Genomic DNA, 20,041 nt, shown 5'->3' on the forward strand with positions numbered 1-20,041 from the left:
GTCCCAGGTTCGATCCCGGCTCTGGGTCACCGTCCGTGTGGAGTTTGCATATTCTCCCCGTATCTGCGTGGGTTTCGCACCCACAACGCAAATATGTGCAGGGTAGGTGGCTTGGCCATGCTGAATTGCCCCTTAAATGTAAAAATGAATTGGGAACTCCTAATTTATTTTTAAAAAATTGATATTCTTTAACCTGATGAGAATAAAAAGGTGGTTCAGCAAATAATTCACAGATAAATGGGGGCAACTGGGAATGTGAGAGATTGTGTGTTATTTGCAGTGGAAAGAAGTTAGTAGAGGTAGTTATGAACTGGGCTAACTGTTAATGCACCAACCAAGTCCACTTTAAACCACTGAACAGGATGACAGTGCAACATGTTACATTCTAGACGGTGTATCCTTTTGTGTTTTTCATAATAACTCTTTTTACAGCTGTAAATGTTTTGCAATGACTTAACTATCACTGATTTCATTTGACATTAGGCTTCAAATAAAACCACGAATAAAGCAAATTGGAACCTAAAATCCTACTGAGTAAACATTAATTCAACCCATCCTATTCAAGCACACAGATAACCTTGCTGCACCCAACAGTTTGGGCACCTCTGTAATAAGACCCCTGAAGATGGTCACGATCCAGTCAGCTAAAGAATTTGGAGCAAAAATGTTGACAATTCTCTCCCTTTTCTCAATGTGTTCCAGGCAAATGAACTGATAAGTCAGTTACTGTTTTTTTCCTTAGAAGCAGATGTGTCAAAGCAGTTTTACTCTCAGAGATATCTTATCCTAACTGCATCCTCTGCTGTGTGTTTGGTGTAATTCTCATTAACACCGATTGACCTATTTGCTTCTTAACTTAACCCCTTCAGAAAATAGACAAAAAAGTCGAACAAACAAGTTAACCCTGTTAGAAAATACTACCAGCGCAAGGATTCCTATAGAGCTAAAGTAACAATGTTGTCGTAAAAGCAAAATCCACATCTTCTTCAGGAAACATAAGTAACGCAACAAGAGCATCATATACAATGGGATAGATTCTTGTCTTCACAGCTTGGGCAGTAATTCAGCAGAGACCGTCATTTTCCTTATTTTCATTCCCTTGATTACAACAGACTTATAATCAGACAGGTTGTACATAAAATGCGAAATTATCATCAAGGCAATAAAATTAAAAATGTAACCCTTTATATCCCACACCATCAGTGCATTTCATAAATAAACCTTTCCTTCCCTTCACAGGTTCCAAAATAGTTACGACTTCAAATGACTCCGGTCTTCAGTAACCTCCAAAGTTCTTCTTCCACTTTAGGTCGAATAGCATAGGATATGGTACATGCTTTTAAACACTTAGGCACGCTGTCTGCCTATCCAAAGTTTCACTTTGACCTCAGTAATCTATCCAAATGGCTCCTCGAACACCTTTGCATACTTTCTCCCAAGTTGTTGAAGATCATTTGTAGAATCAACAAGTTGGTTCACAAAGGCCCAGTTTAGCTTAAATCTTCCTTAACCAAGATCTCCCAAACAATGCTGGGAAGTTTGCTTCAAAAATATGGGCCGAAATTCTCCGAGTCTCCGGTCCGCAATCACGCGAGGCGCGGGGCGGAGAATGGGCATCGGACCCGCAATCGGGTGTGACACCGCTCCCGCGATTCTCCGGGGACCGGCGAATTGCCGCCAAACGCACGCGCGGTCGACGCGGCGCCGGTCGGGTGCCATTGAAAGAGGCCCCCGCAGCGATTCTCCTCCGACAATTGGCCGAGTTCCCGCCGGCGTGGTTCACTCATATTTCCACCAGGCGGGAGCTCGGAGTGGCGGCTACGAACTCAGACCGCGGCCGCCCTGGTGGGGTGGGGGATCCGCCACCGGAGGGGGGGGCAGGGGGCCTCCAGGACGGCCAGTCTCGTGATCGGGGGCCACCGAGCATCGGGCGCGCATGATCGGGGATGGGGGCCTATATCGTCGAGGCTGGCCCACCATGCAGGGCCGCCGCCACAGGCCGGAAGTGCAGGGCCCCGTTTCAGAAGTTGGAGATGCGAGGAGCACTCCGGGGCCCTGCTGTAACCCCTGAAAAATGGAGAATCACTCTGGATTTTCTCCAGGAAAGCCCAGAGTGATTCGTGCCCGTTTTCTCGCGGGCGTGGGTGCATAGCTCCATTATCAGAGAATTCTGCCTTTGAAGAGTCAACTTCACTTTCACTCGTTAACTTCCACAACCACCTTGATGAAGCCCTTCAGCGGCATGACCTTATCAGTAGATGCCCTCAAGACCACATCAAACGGTTGCAATGGCAGATACCTCAATTTCTGATGGTATATCGATTCTGGTGTAAGTGATGCTGCATCACCCGTATTCACTTACATCTGAATAGTATTCCCATTCAATCATTGTTGGCCTTCTTGTACTGCTAGAAAGCTGAGCTTAAGTTCCTTAAGATTACTTGACACTTGGTACTCGGTCTTCAGTTTGATCACTTAACTGATAAACTCACCCTGTCGACTTTGCAGTATTTTTCTTGGTCCTCTTCTTTTGTGCTGAAATTGCTGTGATCAATATGCTTTGGCAATGTGACCAACTTTACCACAATTTGTGCATTTTTTCTCCTTCTCCAACAGTCTCCAGCTATATGTCCCACTTGGTTACAGGGATAAGATGGTAGGTTCTTGCTGGACCTGTTTCTCACAGACTCCATCTTATGGACTTTAGCTCGAACTTCAATCAGCAAAGCAAGTTCAATAAAAGCTGTGATTTCTATAGCAGATTTTAGGGTTAATGCACCTTCGGTTAATAATTTCCTTTGGATGGCTTCATTCGTGAAGCCACAAGCTAATTGGTCACCAAGTGTATCATCCAAAGTCTGGCCAAATTCACAGTACTTTGATAGCTTTTGCGGTGATGTAACAAAGAAATGTTTTCCCCTTCCTCCTGTGCACAATGGTTAAAGCGGAATCTTTCAGCTATAAATAGTGGATAGGGAGATAAGTGGACTTGCAAGACAGTAATTAACTCATCATCTGGCTTGTCTCCAGGTTTAACTGGATGGACTAAATTCTGGAGGAACATGAATGTTTTCCTCCCAACTTAGCTATAAAAGGACGCAGTTGCAGGTCTGTTGGTGTTTGACTGGCTTTAAAGATCGACTGAAACCTCCTTGTTTAGCCATGGATGTTTTTAACCCCAATTCTCATCTTTCTTCCTCACTGGGATATATTTTAGTTGAGAGGAATTGAGTATCTCCTTCAACAACTGCCACTGTTCATCAGCTGTCCTCCCTTTTAGCCTTCCTGCCCAGTCTATATGGGCCAAATCTGACCTCAAGCCTATGTAATTTCCTTTATTTAATTCCAGAACACTAGTTTCTCACCCCAAACTGAATCTTGAATTCTACCATACTATGGTCACTACTCCCGAGTGGATCCTGAACTATGAAGTCAGTAATTAATCCCTCCTCATTACAAGATACCAAATCAAAAGTAGTCTCCTCCCAGGTTGGTTCCCCAACATACTGTTCCAGGAAACAGTCTCTAATGCATTCAATGAATTCTGCCTCCAGGCTACCCTTGCCAATTTGATTCCTCCAGTCTATGTGTATATTAACGTCACCCATTATTATTGCCATACCTTTCTTGAAAGCCCCCAGAATTTCCTGGTTTATACTGCACTAGTGGCTGTCACAATCAACTGGATGATTCATCGACACCCCATTACAAACTGTACAGTGTCCAAGGATATACTTGGGAGTTGTTTTATTTGCCACAACGATGATTTCATCTTGGAAGTTGATGATATTTCTCCCGACCTCACTCCCAATGGTTTGGACCTGGATCTCCTTCGATGATTCCTTCTTCTGGCTCACAAAAACATAATTGTTTTTCTCCCTTTTTTTTACTGTCCATTTGTAATGTTCTTTGTGGCAGAGAAAGAATCAGAGGTGGCCCACTTCGAGTTCGTATAACATAGTGTAAGCTGTTTATTTACAAGATGTCACTCAAACAGGATACAACGGTGAACTTCACAAAAACCCGCAAAATGCTCCGATGGTGGCATTGCATAAAATGTGACATTACACCAGCCAATGATGAGACTCTGATCCATAAGATTAACAAACACAATATTTCATTGCTTTCAATAATTGTTCTTGTAGGATTCAAAGTCAGCGCAATTTTGAAAATTATCTTTTTGGATCCACTACATAATTGCAATTCCAACAGTAAATTTAACCAAAGTATTTTGGCCATTTTAGAATTTCTGCCACAGAATAGCGCCCAGTAATAGATGTTGCACACAAGATGGGCAGGCAAGGACTGTGATCATGAATCCTAACACAAATGTTAAAATTAAATTGCCTCTCAGTCAATTGCTTCAAAGTCAGACAACTGGCTGATCCCCCCATTAAAATACACTATAGCTAAAATTGGATTGCAATTTGACGAGTGGTATCAAAAGACATTCTTGGATTAATATTGATGGAAATTTGTGTCCACAGTTAACAGTTTCCTGACTGTTCCTTCAGACACGGAGACGTTTGGAGGATAAAACATTGGGATGGCTCCTAACTAATAGTATATTTTGCAGCTCGGAAGGCTTTTCTAGCTTATTAGCAAAATGAACTGAGTAAAAAATGTGACATAATCTTGGGAGCAGCTCATTCTGAATCTACTAAAGTTGTTTAAAAGGAAATATTAAAGATGAAAAATGAAAAACATTTGAAGCCAGTTCACCTCCTGCGGGTCCGTGTGACTTTCACCTAACCATTCTGCAATTGACTTGAACCTGATCTATGTCACCATATCAACTTAAACCAAAAAGGTACTTAATAGGGAAACAAAATGATAAGGGCTAGGAATGCAACCACAGTGCAGCTCTGAGAATCAATTATCTCAAATGTACCATTATAAATAAAATGGGAGGTATTCTAGCTTCGAACCAGAAAGGTTCTGAGAAAATTTGCATTTGTGAGATTTGGAACACCCAGTTAGTGAGCTCCTGGCATAGATTGTACATACCAGGAGCGGGATCCTTCGGCCTCGCCCGTCTGGGAACCGGAAATTCCCTTTACATGGTCCGCATTCCATCCATGGCGATTGTGCGGCAGGCGTGGCCAAAGAATCCATCCCCAGGTAATTGAGGCAGAGAGTTTTATCATAATTTTCAGTCGAAAGATTTGCCGATTATGGCGATAGGGCACGGGAGTAGGCCTAGGTAGGAGGGTCGGTGCAGACTCAATGGGCTGAATGGCATCCTTCTTCATTGTCGGGGTTGGGTCCATGGAACAGTAGAAGACACATGTACCAGGTTTTTCCACACCATTTTGATTGTAATAACTTGGCACAGATTTTACACCAACATTTAGTCACACACAGATATCCTCAATCATTTGTGTTGTTTCCACATTATACTCACCCAGTATCCTCCATGCAATAGCAATGGGAATTAATTTAAATGCAGGTGTACATCAGGAGGCTTCCCTCAGTGGTCTCAAACCTGCTGAGTTACATTTTATAGGGCTTCCACAACTCACATCAGCACACTAAGAGTGTGCGGGAGGAAATACAACGTTCCCATCATCCTCACAATGGGGGCCCCGACCGAGGTGCATGTGTGTTTTACCACCCAAAACCTTCTCGGCCCATGAGGTGGCCACAAAAAAACAGTGTGCAGTCCGGAATACAGAGGAAAATTGATTTTCAGCAAAAAAGAACAAAGTTTAGCATTTTGCAATTTGATTTGTACCTCCTATGGGAGACAGAAAACTGGCCACTGCTCCATGCCTGCCATATCTTTGAACATTTTTATTTATGGAATAAGGATCTGTTACACTGAAAAAGGTAAGCTTTCACAATCGTAGTTTCTGAAATGTGTTGCGCTGAATGTAGAAAAATTATGACTTTTCAATGTTTAATTTTCATTAAATTGCAATGCATGTATCTGAGAGGGCAGATTAGGGGTGGGATCAATACATAGCGTGACATTAGTTATAAGTAGGTTGCAGCCAGGGTAGGGGCAAGGATAAATCAGTTCACTGGAGGGTGAGGCGATACACTGGTTTTGCAGTTGAAGATTCACCCAAGAGCTTTGATAAGGCAGCCTGCAGAAAAACCCTGATGGACAGGCACAACAGAAAGATTAGTGCATTGGACAGTTTGCCAGGAAGCCTGGGCGCGATTCTCCCATCGGGAGTCTAAGTGCTGACGCGGAGTGAAAACCGGAGTGTTTCACTCCGGCGTCGGAGGCCGCTCCCAGCCCCCTATTCTCGTGCCCATGGGGGGCGAGGAGCGGCATTGTGTAATTTACGCGCGCCGGGCCTTGGCGCCACGCAAAAGCGGCGCCGCGTAAATGACGTCACCCGCGCGTGTGCGGTTGCCATCTTCCCCGTGGCCGCCCCGCAAGAAGATGTCGTATGGATCTTGCGGGGCGGCGGAGGAAAGGAGATCCTCCTTCATAGAGGCTGGCCCGCCGATCGGTGGGCACCAATCGCGGGCCAGACCCCATTTGAAGCCCACCCCAGGTGCAGGAACCCCCCTTCCCCCCACAGGCTGCCCCCCCAGCATTCCTGCGCTGTTCCCGCCGGCAGCGACCAGGTGTGGACGGCGCCGGTGGGAACCTGTCGTGTTGGGCAGACCGTTCGGCCCATCCGACCCGGAGAATCGCCGCTCGCCCGTTGCAAACGGCGAGCAGCGATTCTCCGAGTGGCCAGCTGTGATTCTTGCCGCGCCGGTTTGGGGGGTTGGGAGAATCGCGTGCGGGTGTCGGGACGGCCTGGCGGCACACGCACGGCGCCCCGGCGATTCTCCCACCCGGCGTGGGGGGGGAGAATTCCGCCCCCTGTGTTCCCTGTCAAGAACGGAGCAGAAAGAACCCAGCATCAATTTGGTACAGGGATTTGTGCAGAGGTTGAAGACGATTCTTTCCAGAATGGAAGTCATAGCCAACTCCATTCCCACACACATGGATACAGTGTCTGGTAGCCTGTGTTGCAGCTTCTATTTTTTTAAATAAATTCAGAGTGCCCAATTCATTTTTTTCCAATTATGGGGCAACTTAGCGTGGCTAATCTACCTCCCATGCATGTCTTTGGGTTGTGGGGGTGAGACCCGTGCAGACACGGGAGAATGTGCAAACTCCACAAGGATAGTGACCCGGGGCTGAGATCGAACCTGGGACCTCGGCACCAAGAGGCAGCAGTGCTAACCACTGCACTACCACGCTGCCCATGTGCTGTAGCTTCTATTATGGTACAAGCAGCAGCCACTCAAAATCCAATGACTGAAATGGAAACTGTGGCTGCTGTCCTCTACATTCAGACTTCTGCCACCTTGATTGTGCATTTCAGTGTGCGAATGGGCATACAATGTGGCTCAACAGTGCGGCAAGCTGCTCTAGTAAGTCAGATCACTAGACTTACTGGAAGTGGCTCCATGGAGCAGGAACCTACTGCCCTCTCTGAGGAAGACAGCATTTATTGTCTTACTCCAGCCCTTCCACCATCACTCTTACTGTGCCTGTTTGGCAGCCAGCCCAGATTACTGCCACCCATGCTGAGATGATGCCCCACACAAGTGGGCCTTCTGACCCAGAGTTCTTCAAGGTCGTCCTCCCAAGGAAATTGGTAGTCTCCACCACTGAAAGTCAACAGCCTTCCACTTGTCATGCTGCAACCACTGGGGTGGCACTCCATAGGAGCACTAAGTCAGGCAAAGACACCCAGAAGACAGCCACTAAGAGAATGCGCAAGGCTGATTAATTTACATCTGTATGCACTATGACATGATTCACTTACAAATTTGGTTTGTGATATTCATTTTATGGTGACTTTTATTTTCGCATTGTAGCCAAGCAGACCCTGTGACGGTCAGTTTCAGAGAGTGTGTAAGGGGTGCTGGACTCAAGGTGAATGGCGAATTGGTTTTTTTAAGTGCTGGTTTGTATTTGAGTAGGTTCAAGTAAAAGGAGAGGCAGAGGTTGTTGGAAGTTATTGTGGAGCAGGATCACAGGTACTCGGTAGCCCTGACGAGGGAACTGCTGACGGTAATAAAGAAATTGCAGGGGCAGTTTGATCGGTTGACAACGGGGAAGGTGGTAGGTCAACTACGCCAGCTAAAGGGGCTTACAGTATGAGTTTGGGGAGAATGCTAGTCACCTGCTCGCCCATCAGCTGAGACGGCAGGCAGCGGCAAGGGAAATTGTGCAGGTAACGGTGGTGGGGAGAGGGAGTTAGTTGATGGCAGAGCCGGAGAAAATAAATGAGGTATTAGGCCTTTTGTCTGGGGCGCTATAGGGCCGAACCTGGGGGAGAGGAGGCAGACATGGGACGGTTCTTGGATGGGATGGTGTTCCTGGAGGTGAAGGAAAGGAAGCAGCAGGCATCGGAGGAGTCATTGGGGCTGCAGGATGCGGTGATCTTTGTGAGGAGTTTCCAGGATGGAAGGCGTAATGACCACAAAGATACACAAAGCTCTTTTAAAGAACTAAACTAATTTTATTAACACTACAAAATTTGATTTCGAAACATATTCTGAACAGCAAACATACATGGAAGAATTAAACTACACTCACCAAAATATCTCTATCTACAAATTATAACTATTATATCTGAACGAAATCTGAAATACACTATAAATCTGACCTTCGTCAGCTCCAGTCCAATCCTCCCCTTAGCTTAAGAGCCAGCGCAATTTATATTCCTGTCCCTTAGCTCCTTCTAGAAGCTAGGCTTAACATAATATTAATTCTTCACATGCCTTACATTTGTATAATGTCACACAGGAAGTAATGGATATGATGCAGGCAGGGAAGGCGCCGGGACCAAACAGCTTTCCGTTTGAATTTCATAAGCAGTTTTTGAAGTAGTTGAGCATGTTTAATGAGTCATTGCTGGCTACGCTGCCACAGGCTTCTATTTTGTTGATCCAAATAAAGGACAAGGATCCAACAGGGTGTGGGTCTTACAGGCCAATCTCGTTATTGAACATGGAGGTGAAAGTGTTGTCCAAGCTGTTGGAGAGGCGATTGGAGGGGTGTGTGCCAGGTGAGGTCTTGAAGAAACAGGCGAGGTTCATGAAGAGGCAGCAGTTGTTTAGTAATATCAGGAGATTACTGAATGTGATTATGACCCCATCATGGGGGATAGTGCCAGATGTGATCATATCAATGGACGCAGAGAAGGCCTTTAACCGGGTGGAGTGGCGGAACTTGTTCTTGATCCTTTAGAGGTTTGGGTTGGGATCAAAGTTTGTTGCTTGTGTACGGCTATTGTACGTGTCCTCCATGGCAGATGTGAAAATGAATGAGACGAATTTGGGATATTTAAGGCTGTATAAGAGGCAAGGCAGGGATGCCTGTTGTCACCATTGTTCTTCGTGTTGTCGATTGAGCCCTTGGCAATTGCACTCCGAGCTTCGAATGAGTGGAAGGGATTGTGAGGAAGGGTAGAGAGCACAGGGTGACTTTATATGCTGATGATTTATTGTTTTATGCGGCAAATCAATTGGAAAGTATGGGGAGAATTATGGACATGTTGAGAAAATTTGGGCCATTTTCCGTCAACATGTCAACAAAACCATTTTGGAAAAGAACTTTTAAATAAATGTTTAATGGGTGATGCCACTTTTTCAAAAATGTGAATTTTGTACTATATGAATTGAGGCATTTGTTGCTAATGCAATGACCAGAACATTTCTGGAATATACATGTTGATGTGAATGTCATGTTAATTGACCTACATCTAGAAGCAATACAAAGTATAAAATCTACTGATTTACTGCAATATTTACACCACACAAAAAATGGAATGACCAATATTCAGCAAGCTATTGAAATAAATGAAGAAATTATTAACAATAGATGCGAAATGACTTGATACAAGAAAGGTGCCACCAGAACATATTTCAACGGGAGAAAAACAGTTGGTAAATGAAATGGTCTTATATCCAAGGGAGAATGAATAGTTATACCAATAATAACAACTTTAATTAATTTGATGCCCTTAATGTAGCAAAACACACTAAGACACTTCAGAGCAGCATTACCAAACAAAATTCAATACCGAGGCACATAAGGAGATAAGGATAGAGGGCAGGTTAATAGCACATTGGTCAAGACGAGGTTTTAAGGAGCATCTTAAAGGAGGAAAGAGAGGCAGAGGATTGGAAGGTTTAGAGAGAGAATTCCTGAACTGAGGGCCTTCGCAGCTGATGGCACCCAATGGCAAAGGAAATAAAATTGTGGATGCTGAAGAGACGTGGAGGAGGGATTTGCAAACAAGGATATCAGAATGATCCAATTGAGACAGAGCATACAGAGGAACCAGGTCAATGAGCACAAGGGCGATGGGCGAACCAGTCTTGGTGCAAGTTAGGACATGGACAGCAGAGGTCTGAATGACCTCAAGGTTACAAAGGACAGAACATTGGTGTCAAGTCAGGAGTGCATTAAAACAGTCTGGTAATAAAAGCATTGCCAAGTGTTTCAGCAGCCAATAAGCTAAGGCAGAACAAGATCAACAATGTTACAGAGGTGGAAATAAGCAGTCTTGGTGATGCACAAGAGAATAAATTGACTTTTAGACTACATTGGAATCCAGGATTGCAAATGGAGAACTAGAGTTATAATTTACCAGCCTCTGTTGGGCAAAGGCATATTGGTGCACATATCTCGATGTGATGTGTGTCAACTGTTTCAAACCAAACAGCAAAGTGACTGTTTATTAATCACCAAATATTAAGAAGGCTCATGGAGGGTGTGATCAATTTGAAATAGATGGAAAAAAACACTCATATGTTCGGTCAATTATGATGACAGACCCATTGAGGTACCAGCATTCAAATGGAAAAACAGACAATATTGTGAATATCGCAAGGACACTTCTAGAAAAGTCACGAGTCCTAGGCACATCATTAAGCCACTCTTCTGGAATCTGCAATGCACCAAATCCATCCAAGGACAATTTGGCAGAAAAGCAAGAGTTTGAAGAGATTCCTCCCAACAGCAAAGCAATTTAAAAAAAATCAGGTTTGCAAGTGATGCAAAACTCGACAAAAGTGACGCAAGTCCCTATACACGGAAAAGCAGGGTTGATTTCAACTTTCAATGATAGCAGAAAACGGATGGTAGTGGTTCAGGTGCCCAATTTATAACTGCCCATTTTGCTTCTCCAATGAAGTCAAAGGGGAAGAAAATCAGTCGGGTGAAGAACAGGCCAGCAATTCATTACTGCCCATTTTCAACCCCACTGAAAGTTAAAATCGTCCAAGTGGTGACACAAGTTGGGTTGTCCAGCAATAGAGCAAAACAGGAGAAGTCAGTAAGCAGCAAAATATTGAGCCTGCCCATCATTGGCTGAACTTTACAAATAACGAGCCTGCTGCCTAAAAAAACAAGAAGATTGATAGTACAAAGCCTATGCCTCAATATTATTATTTATCAATGACTTAGGGGTGTTGTGTTTGTGTGATGGCCATTGTAATGATGCACACAGAATATCTAGTTGTTTAAATAGAAAGATGATTTATTTATTTATTTATTAAGGTGAGTTCTCCCAGTGAGCCAGAGAGAAGACAGAGCCAGGAGTGAGACACAGCAAAGAGTGAGTTTGGGAATTTGAATCGAGGTGGGAATTGAATTGAATTAAATTGAATCAGTAAGGCAGCTCCTTTTAAATTTCAGGAGTTTAAATTAATTTATATTAAGCTAGTATTGGGCAGTGTAGGTTAACAAGGGCTGCCCCACCCACTCACATAACTGGTTGGCAGTTAAGTGTCAGTCACTTTAATCTACTTTGATCTGAAAACAGGTGGGGGAGGGGAGTCAACTCAGGACAGTTTAAAAAGAGCCACTTGTAAACTCACTCCCAGTGAGTTCTCCCAGTGAGACAGAGAGAAGACCGAGCCAGCAAAGAGTGAGTTTGGGAATTTGAATCGAGGTGGGAATTCGAAGCTGGGTTGGGAGGAAGTGCTTTTTATCCCTGGTAAGTGACTGGTAAGTAGTGTTTCTGTTTTTCTGTTTCTTTTCATTGGTATATTTATTTATTTTTTTCTTCATTGTTTATTTGTTTATTTAAATTTTTTGGGGGGGAAATTGAAATTGTTGAAGTTAACAGAAGGTTTAAGACATGGTAGGAGATCTCAGACCCGTGTCATGCTCCTCGTGTGCGATGTGGGAGCTCAGGGACACGTCCACTGTCCCTGGCTCCTTCACGTGCATGAAGTGTGTCCAGTTGCAGCTCCTGTTAGACCGCTTGATGGCTCTGGAGCTGCGGATGGACTCACTTTGGAGCGTCCGCGATGCTGAGGACGTCGTGGATAGCACGTTTAGCGAGTTGGTCACACCGCAGGTGAAAGGTACTGAGGGAGATAGTAAATGGATGACCAAAAGACAGAGCAAGAGTAGGAAGGCAGTGCAGGTGTCCTCTGCGGTCATCTCCCTGCAAAACAGATATACCGCTTTGGATACTGTTGAGGGAGATGGCTCACCAGGGGAAGGCGGCAGCAGCCAGGTTCATGGCACCGTGGCTGGCTCTGCTGCGCAGCTGGGCAGGAAGAAGAATGGCAGGGCTATAGTGATAGGGGACTCAATTGTAAGGGGAATAGACAGGCGGTTCTGCGGACGAAATCGAGACTCCAGGATGGTATGTTGCCTCCCTGGTGCAAGGGTCAAGGATGTCTCGGAGCGGCTGCAGGACATTCTGGGGGGGGGAGGGTGAACAGCCAGCTGTCGTGGTGCACATAGGCACCAACGATATAGGTAAAAAACGGGACAAGGTCCTACAAGCTGAATTTAGGGAGCTAGGAGTTAAACTAAAAAGTAGGACCTCAAAGGTAGTAATCTCAGGATTGCTACCAGTGCCACGAGCTAGTCAGAGTAGGAATGTCAGGATAGAGAGGTTGAATACGTGGCTCGAGAGATGGTGCAAGAGGGAGGGATTCAAATTCCTGGGACATTGGAACCGATTCTGGGGGAGGTGGGACCAGTACAAACCGGACGGTCTGCACCTGGGCAGGACTGGAACCGATGTCCTAGGGGGGGTGTTTGCTAGAGCTGTTGGGGAGAGTTTAAACTAATGTGGCAGGGGGATGGGAACTGATGCAGGAAGTTGGAAGGTAGTAAAACAGGGACAGAAATAAAAGGCAGTAAGGGGGAAAGTGTAAGGCAGAGAAGCCATAGTCAAAAATCAAAAAGGGCGACAGTACAAGGTACAGTGACTGAGGGAAGCTCAGTGAATAGGACCAGGAATACTAAAAGAAATAAAATGGGAAGTGAAAACATTAATGGTAAGCGATGCGGCAGGTTGTTACAGGAAGATGTGGGTTCGACGACAAGGAAAATTAGGAGAAAGGTTAAGAGGAAATATAACTTAGGAGAGGTTACTGATCGAGGTGTTAAGATTCAGAACAGAGGTAAAAAAGCCAACATAAGTGTACTTTACCTGAATGCTCGTAGTATTCGGAATAAGGTAAATGAGTTGATGGCGCAAATCATCGTGAATGACTATGATTTAGTGGCCATGGTTAAAGGATGGTCACGACTGGGAATTAAATATCCGAGGGTATCAAACTTTTCGGAAGGACAGAGTGGATGGTAAGGGAGGTGGTGTAGCTCTGTTATTTAAGGATGACATCCGGGCAACAGTAAGGGATGACATCGGTGCTATGGAGGATAAGGTTGAATCCATTTGGGTGGAAATCAGGAATAGTAAGGCGAAAAAGTCACTGATAGGAGTAATCTATAGGCCACCAAATAGTAACATTATGGTGGGGCAGGCAATAAACAAAGAAATAACAGATGCATGTAGAAATGGTACAGCAGTTATCATGGGGGATTTTAATCTACATGTTGATTGGTTTAACCAGGTCGGTCAAGGCAGCCTTGAGGAGGAGTTTATAGAATGTATCCGCGATAGTTTCCTCGAACAGTATGTAATGGAACCTACAAGGGAACAAGCGGTCCTAGATCTGGACCTGTGTAATGAGACAGGATTGATTCAGGATCTCATAGTTAGGGATCCTCTCGGAAGGAGCGATCACAATATGGTGGAATTTAAAATACAGATGGAGGGTGAGAAGGTAAAATCAAGCACTAGTGTTTTGTGCTTAAACAAAGGAGATTACTATGGTATGAGAGAAGAACGAGCTAAGGTAGACTGGGAGCAAAGACTTTATGGTGAAACAGTTGAGGAACAGTGGAGAACCTTCTAAGTGATTTTTCACAGTGCCCAGCAAAGGTTTATACCAACAAAAAGGAAGGAGGGTAAAAAGAGGGAAAATCGACCGTGGATATCTAAGGAAATAAGGGAGAGTATCAAATTGAAGGAAAAAACATACAAAGTAGCAAAGATCAGAGGGAGACTAGAGGACTGGGAAATCTTTAGGGAGCAACAGAAAGCTACTAAAAAAGCTATAAAGAAGAGTAAGATAGATTATGAGAGTAAACTTGCTCAGAATATAAAAACAGATAGTAAAAGTTTCTACAAATACATAAAACAAAAAAGAGTGGCTAAGGTAAATATTGGTCCTTTAGAGGATGAGAAGGGAGATTTAATAATGGGAGATGAGGAAATGGCTGAGGAACTGAACAGGTTTTTTGGGTCGGTCTTCACAGTGGAAGACACAAATAACATGCCAGTGACTGATGGAAATGAGGCTATGACTGGTGAGGACCTTGAGAGGATTGATATCACCAAGGAGGTAGTGATGGGCAAGCTAATGGGGCTAAAGGTAGACAAGTCTCCTGGCCCTGATGGAATGCATCCCAGAGTGCGAAAAAAGATGGCTAGGGAAATTGCAAATGCACGAGTGATAATTTACCAAAATTCACTAGACTCTGGGGTGGTCCCGGCGGATTGGAAATTAGCAAACGTGACACCACTGTTTAAAAAAAGGAGGTAGGCAGAAAGTGGGTAATTATAGGCCAGTGAGCTTAACGTAGGTAGTAGGGAAGATCCTAGAATCTATCATCAAGGAAGAAATAGTGAGGCATCTGGATGGAAATTGTCCCATTGGACAGACGCAGCATGGGTTCATAAAGGGCAGGTCGTGCCTAACTAATTTAGTGGAATTTTTTGAGGACATTAACAGTGCGGTAGATAACGGGGAGCCAATGGATGTGGTATATCTGGATTTCCAGAAAGCCTTTGACAAGGTGCCACACAAAAGGTTGTTGCATAAGATAAAGATGCATGGCATTAAGGGGAAAGTAGGAGCATGGATAGAGGATTGGTTAATTAATAGAAAGCAAAGAGTGGGGATTAATGGGTGTTTCTCTGGTTGGCAATCAGTAGCTAGTGGTGTCCCTCAGGGATCAGTGTTGGGCCCACAACTGTTCACAATTTACATAGATGATTTGGAGTTGGGGACCAAGGGCAATGTGTCCAAGTTTGCAGACGACACTAAGATAAGTGGTAAAGCAAAAAGTGCAGAGGATACTGGAAGTCTGCAGAGGGATTTGGACAGGCTAAGTGAATGGGCTAGGGTCTGGCAGATGGAATACAATGTTGACAAATGTGAGGTTATCCATTTTGGTAAGAATAACGGCAAAAGGGATTATTATTTAAATGATAAAATATTAAAACATGCTGCTGTGCAGAGAGATCTGGGTGTGCTAGTGCATGAGTCGCAGAAAGTTGGTTTTCAGGTGCAACAGGTGATTAAGAAGGCAAATGGAATTTTGTCCTTAATTGCTAGAGGGATGGAGTTTAAGACGAGGGAGGTTATGCTGCAATTATATAAGGTGTTAGTGAGGCCACACCTGGAGTATTGTGTTCAGTTTTGGTCTGCTTACTTGAGAAAGGACGTACTGGCACTGGAGGGTGTGCAGAGGAGATTCACTAGGTTAATCCCAGAGCTGAAGGGGTTGGATTACGAGGAGAGGTTGAGTAGACTGGGACTGTACTCGTTGGAATTTAGAAGGTTGAGGGGGGATCTTATAGAAACATATAAGATTATGAAGGGAATAGATAGGATAGATGCGGGCAGGTTGTTTCCACTGGCGGGTGAAAGCAGAACTAGGGGGCATAGCCTCAAAATAAGGGGAAGTAGATTTAGGACTGAGTTTAGGAGGAACTTCTTCACCCAAAGGGTTGTGAATCTATGGAATTCCTTGCCCAGTGAAGCAGTAGAGGCTCCTTCATTAAATGTTTTAAAGATAAAGATAGATAGTTTTTTGAAGAATAAAGGGATTAAGGGTTCTGGTGTTCGGGCCGGAAAGTGGAGCTGAGTCCACAAAAGATCAGCCATGATCTCATTGAATGGCGGAGCAGGCTCGAGGGGCCAGATGGCCTACTCCTGCTCCTAGTTCTTATGTTCTTAACAAACATGTGGAAAGATAACTAAAGAAGTATAATACAGATGATGGCTACTAAATGAATTCAGTCAATCTTCCTGGAGCTACTCTAAGTGCGACTATTCTCTTGTACATTTTACTACCAAATGGCGGGTGTCTTGAGTCATGTGATAGATCTCTATCGCCACCAGCTGGTTGGAGGTCACATTGCTAACTATATAAACAACTGTGCACAGGCATATCACCACAAGGGGAATTATTAATCCTGGAACTGTTGACCTCTTCTGCTGACTGTATTCTAAAGTCCTGGTCACCCATCAGCCATGTATTTATTGACCCACACAAGCTCAATTTTAAAATTCTCAACCATGTTTTCAAATCTATCTGTGGTCTCAGCCATCCCTATCTCTGTATCTCCTCCATTCCTACAATCCTCCAAGGTGTGTGTGTTCTTCCAATTTTGGCCTGTTGCTGGACATATTCTGTTTTTATCAGTCCACCATTAATGTGTATGCTCCTTTATAAACCTTTCTGCCTTTCGACCCCTCTCCCTCTCTCCAAGGTACTGCTTAACACCTATCTCTTCGACCAAGCTTTTGCTCATCTGTCTTAATAACATGTCTCAATATCAAAATTTGACTGTTAAAATTCCTTAAGGAACTTCTTGATGTTTTACTATTTTCAAAGGTGTTTTCTAAATGCAAGTTGTTGATGTTACAAATACAACAATGTGGATGTGGTTTTGAAAAGACTCCCTCGCAGAAATATATCAAAGGGCATGACTGTCAATCTATTTACATTACAGCAAGAAATGTCACTTTAATACTTATCAGGTATGTGGGGATGTGGCAGGGAGGTGGATTGGGGCACTGGGGGAAATATTTCTCCTGTACAACAGCTGTAGAAAATATCAGAAATATTTTTACAATTTTGTGGCATCGAGTCCACGGATTAAAACATGCAATCATGGTGTACAACACATCTATTAAGTAGCAAATATTCAGCACCAACCTCTGGTGCTCTGGAAAACAAAATGCAAATCTTGCTTTAAATAGTTAATTTACTTACTTGTATATGTAAGCTCAAATCCATGGTCAGTTCCGGTTCCATTTGTATTAAACTCGAGCCATAGATGGTTTGATGTGCTATTTAAGACAACTCCCTGCAATTCTGATTCAGTAAAAGCCCCAAGGCGCCGAAAGGTGTTATCTCTTCCATCATACACCTAAAATGAGAGCACACAAGAGGTTTTTAGAAGCCCCTTAATAACCTCATAATGTCTTTAAACATATCAATATATGGTCTAATTCTTGGTTGATGCTGGTCAATCTTGTTACAATGATGGGAATTGTGATTCAGTGATATCAACCTCTAATTTCATCAGTTACTGAAACATATACTGAACTGTTTAAAACAACCCTTTAAAGACCAAAAAAAAAGACCCTGACCAACGATAGCTACTTCAAGTCACCTGATCTCTGGTATTGTAAATTGACCAAAGTTCTCTGCTACTGTAAGTCGACCAGTTTCCTGGATAGCTCCTATATCAGAGGTGCCCAAAAGTTGATTGCGGTTGATTGGTTGATTGGGAACTAGCTTTCAGTCGACTGCGTATTTTCTGCACACCGCGCAAATTATCCCAAGGTGCTTCACACCAGTGCAATCAGGCAAAAATGAATACCAAACCAAAGGAGGCACTATCAGGAGCTGTGCTGATTTAACGGGTTTCATCCAGGGTAGTGGTAAGACATATACAATTGACCTTTGTTTATTGAGTTCCCAGGTGGGAGTAGGGTTGAAAAAGAGAGAGAGAGAGATTGAAATAGAAGATCAGCCCTGGAGGTCTGTCTATGCTGATAATTTAGCACTGCTGGGGCAGCTATCAAAGCTAGTGGTAGGAAATAAGATGCTCACAAGCAACCAGCATGATCTCCTGGAATGCTACTTCCATACCTGGCACCTCAGCAGAGAAGACAGTTGTGTCAGTGTCCGATTTGAATAATAACACTGCACAAAATAAGAAAATAAAAACCTCAAGCTGCCTCAGTTGGCGGAAAGTCAAGGACAGAAATTAAGCCAAAGATGTATTACCAGCAGTTAATGTTAAAAAGATACATCTAAAATTGTAAAGATCTCTAGCTTTCTGCCCTAAGGTCTATGTACAATTCTAGGTGTGCCAGTGCCTTATCAGTCTCGCTTAAGCTGCCTCTGGTAATCAACAGTTGAACACTAAAGAGCAGGACAAAAATATTTAAGAGGTAATGATCTGCAGTGAATTTGATGTGACCAGCCCAGTTTGCAGAGAAACAAGAGGAAGAAAGTGTGTAACTATAACAAATCTATTGGCAAATCTGGCAAACAAATGAAAAGAAAATGCAACAGATCAATTCCCATTAAGCTAACTTAATAGTAATTTGATCAACACCTCGCCGTGTTAGACTGAGTGAAATATTGGTTTTATCACATTGAAATTGTCTGCACCTCATTTCAGATGTCCAGTACTACATCTATAATGACAGCAATAATATTTTTTTTCCAAACAATAACTGATGGTTTAAATACAGCTGGAAGTGCTGGACAGAATGTGATAAAATGTAGCAATGGAAACTCGGACATTTATTCTTGGGCAGTTTGACACACAGTAAAGTTTATGCCATTGTTCTTTGTTATCATATGGTTAACTTAAAGTAATCCTTTGTTCACAAACAATCTTCCGCAATACAATAGACAATACAAGCTGCACCAAAAAAAGCTACTTTGTTCACAGATGACCAAGACTTGTCCTTCTGATAAAATATCAGAGAGGTCATTCCACCTTTAGATCTATGCCCTGACATCACCTCCTTTAGGAAAGGATAAGAAAAGAGTAAAGAAAATGGAAAAAAAACAAAGTTCAGGATATTCTCAGGATGTGAAAGATGGAGATGCAATTTCTTTTTCAGTTTTATTTGATAAATTTAGAGTGCCCAATTCATTTTTTCCAATTAAGGGGCAATTTAGCATGGCAAATCCACCTAACTTGCACATTGTTTTAGGTTGTGGGGGCGAAGCCCACACAAACACGGGAGAATGTGCAAACTCCACACGGACAGTGACCCAGAGCCGGGATTGAACCTGGGACCTCTGCATCGTGAGGCAATAGGGCTAACCCACTGCACCACCGTGCTGCCCTTTTTCAGTTTTTACGCAGGTCTGGAGAGTGAATATTAGCAAGTTTTCTAACCAAGAAAAAAGTGTGAGCGAATTTCTGTGTACCATGGCTTCAGACTTGCTCTCTCAAATCTTTGGACCTCAGCCACCACCTTGGCCAGGATCAGCCTACTCATGAGAGGTCAAAAATTAAACTTGTAAACTTTCCAGCTCTGGTTCATCTACCGCGTTTTTGGCAGAACGTCGATCGCTCATATTTCAAATAGAAATGAAATGAAATGAAAATCGCTTATTGTCACAAGTAGGCTTCAAAGAAGTTACTGTGAAAAGCCCCTAGTTGCCACATTCCGGCGCCTGTTCGGGAAGGCTGGTACGGGAATTGAACCGTGTTGCTGGCCTGCCTTGGTCGTCTTTAAAAGCCAGCGATTTAGCCCAGTGTCCTAAACCAGCCCTGTTAAATTAAACCCATTATAAATTCAATCATCTAAAGCAAGTGTGAAAATCAATGAAGCATCATCTGAAACACATTCTTCACTCAATATGTGGTTAAAATCGGTTCATGTACTTGTATGATCCACTTTTATAATTCTAATCTCAACATTTATACGGGAGTGA

At 43.6% G+C, this 20,041-nt stretch overlaps 1 protein-coding gene across 1 annotated transcript in view; it reads right to left on the reverse strand.

Moving 5' to 3' along the window:
- Window positions 1-20,041, reverse strand: part of LOC140410474 (CUB and sushi domain-containing protein 1-like) — a 3,392,839-nt gene that overhangs the window by 691,193 nt on the left and 2,681,605 nt on the right. The window contains exon 23 of the mRNA XM_072498599.1: window positions 17,345-17,501. Within this exon, the coding sequence (XP_072354700.1) occupies window positions 17,345-17,501 (157 nt within the window). The remainder of the gene's footprint in view (window positions 1-17,344; window positions 17,502-20,041) is intronic.

This window comes from Scyliorhinus torazame, chromosome 4 (assembly GCF_047496885.1).
Source record: "Scyliorhinus torazame isolate Kashiwa2021f chromosome 4, sScyTor2.1, whole genome shotgun sequence".
Taxonomy (NCBI): domain Eukaryota; kingdom Metazoa; phylum Chordata; class Chondrichthyes; order Carcharhiniformes; family Scyliorhinidae; genus Scyliorhinus; species Scyliorhinus torazame.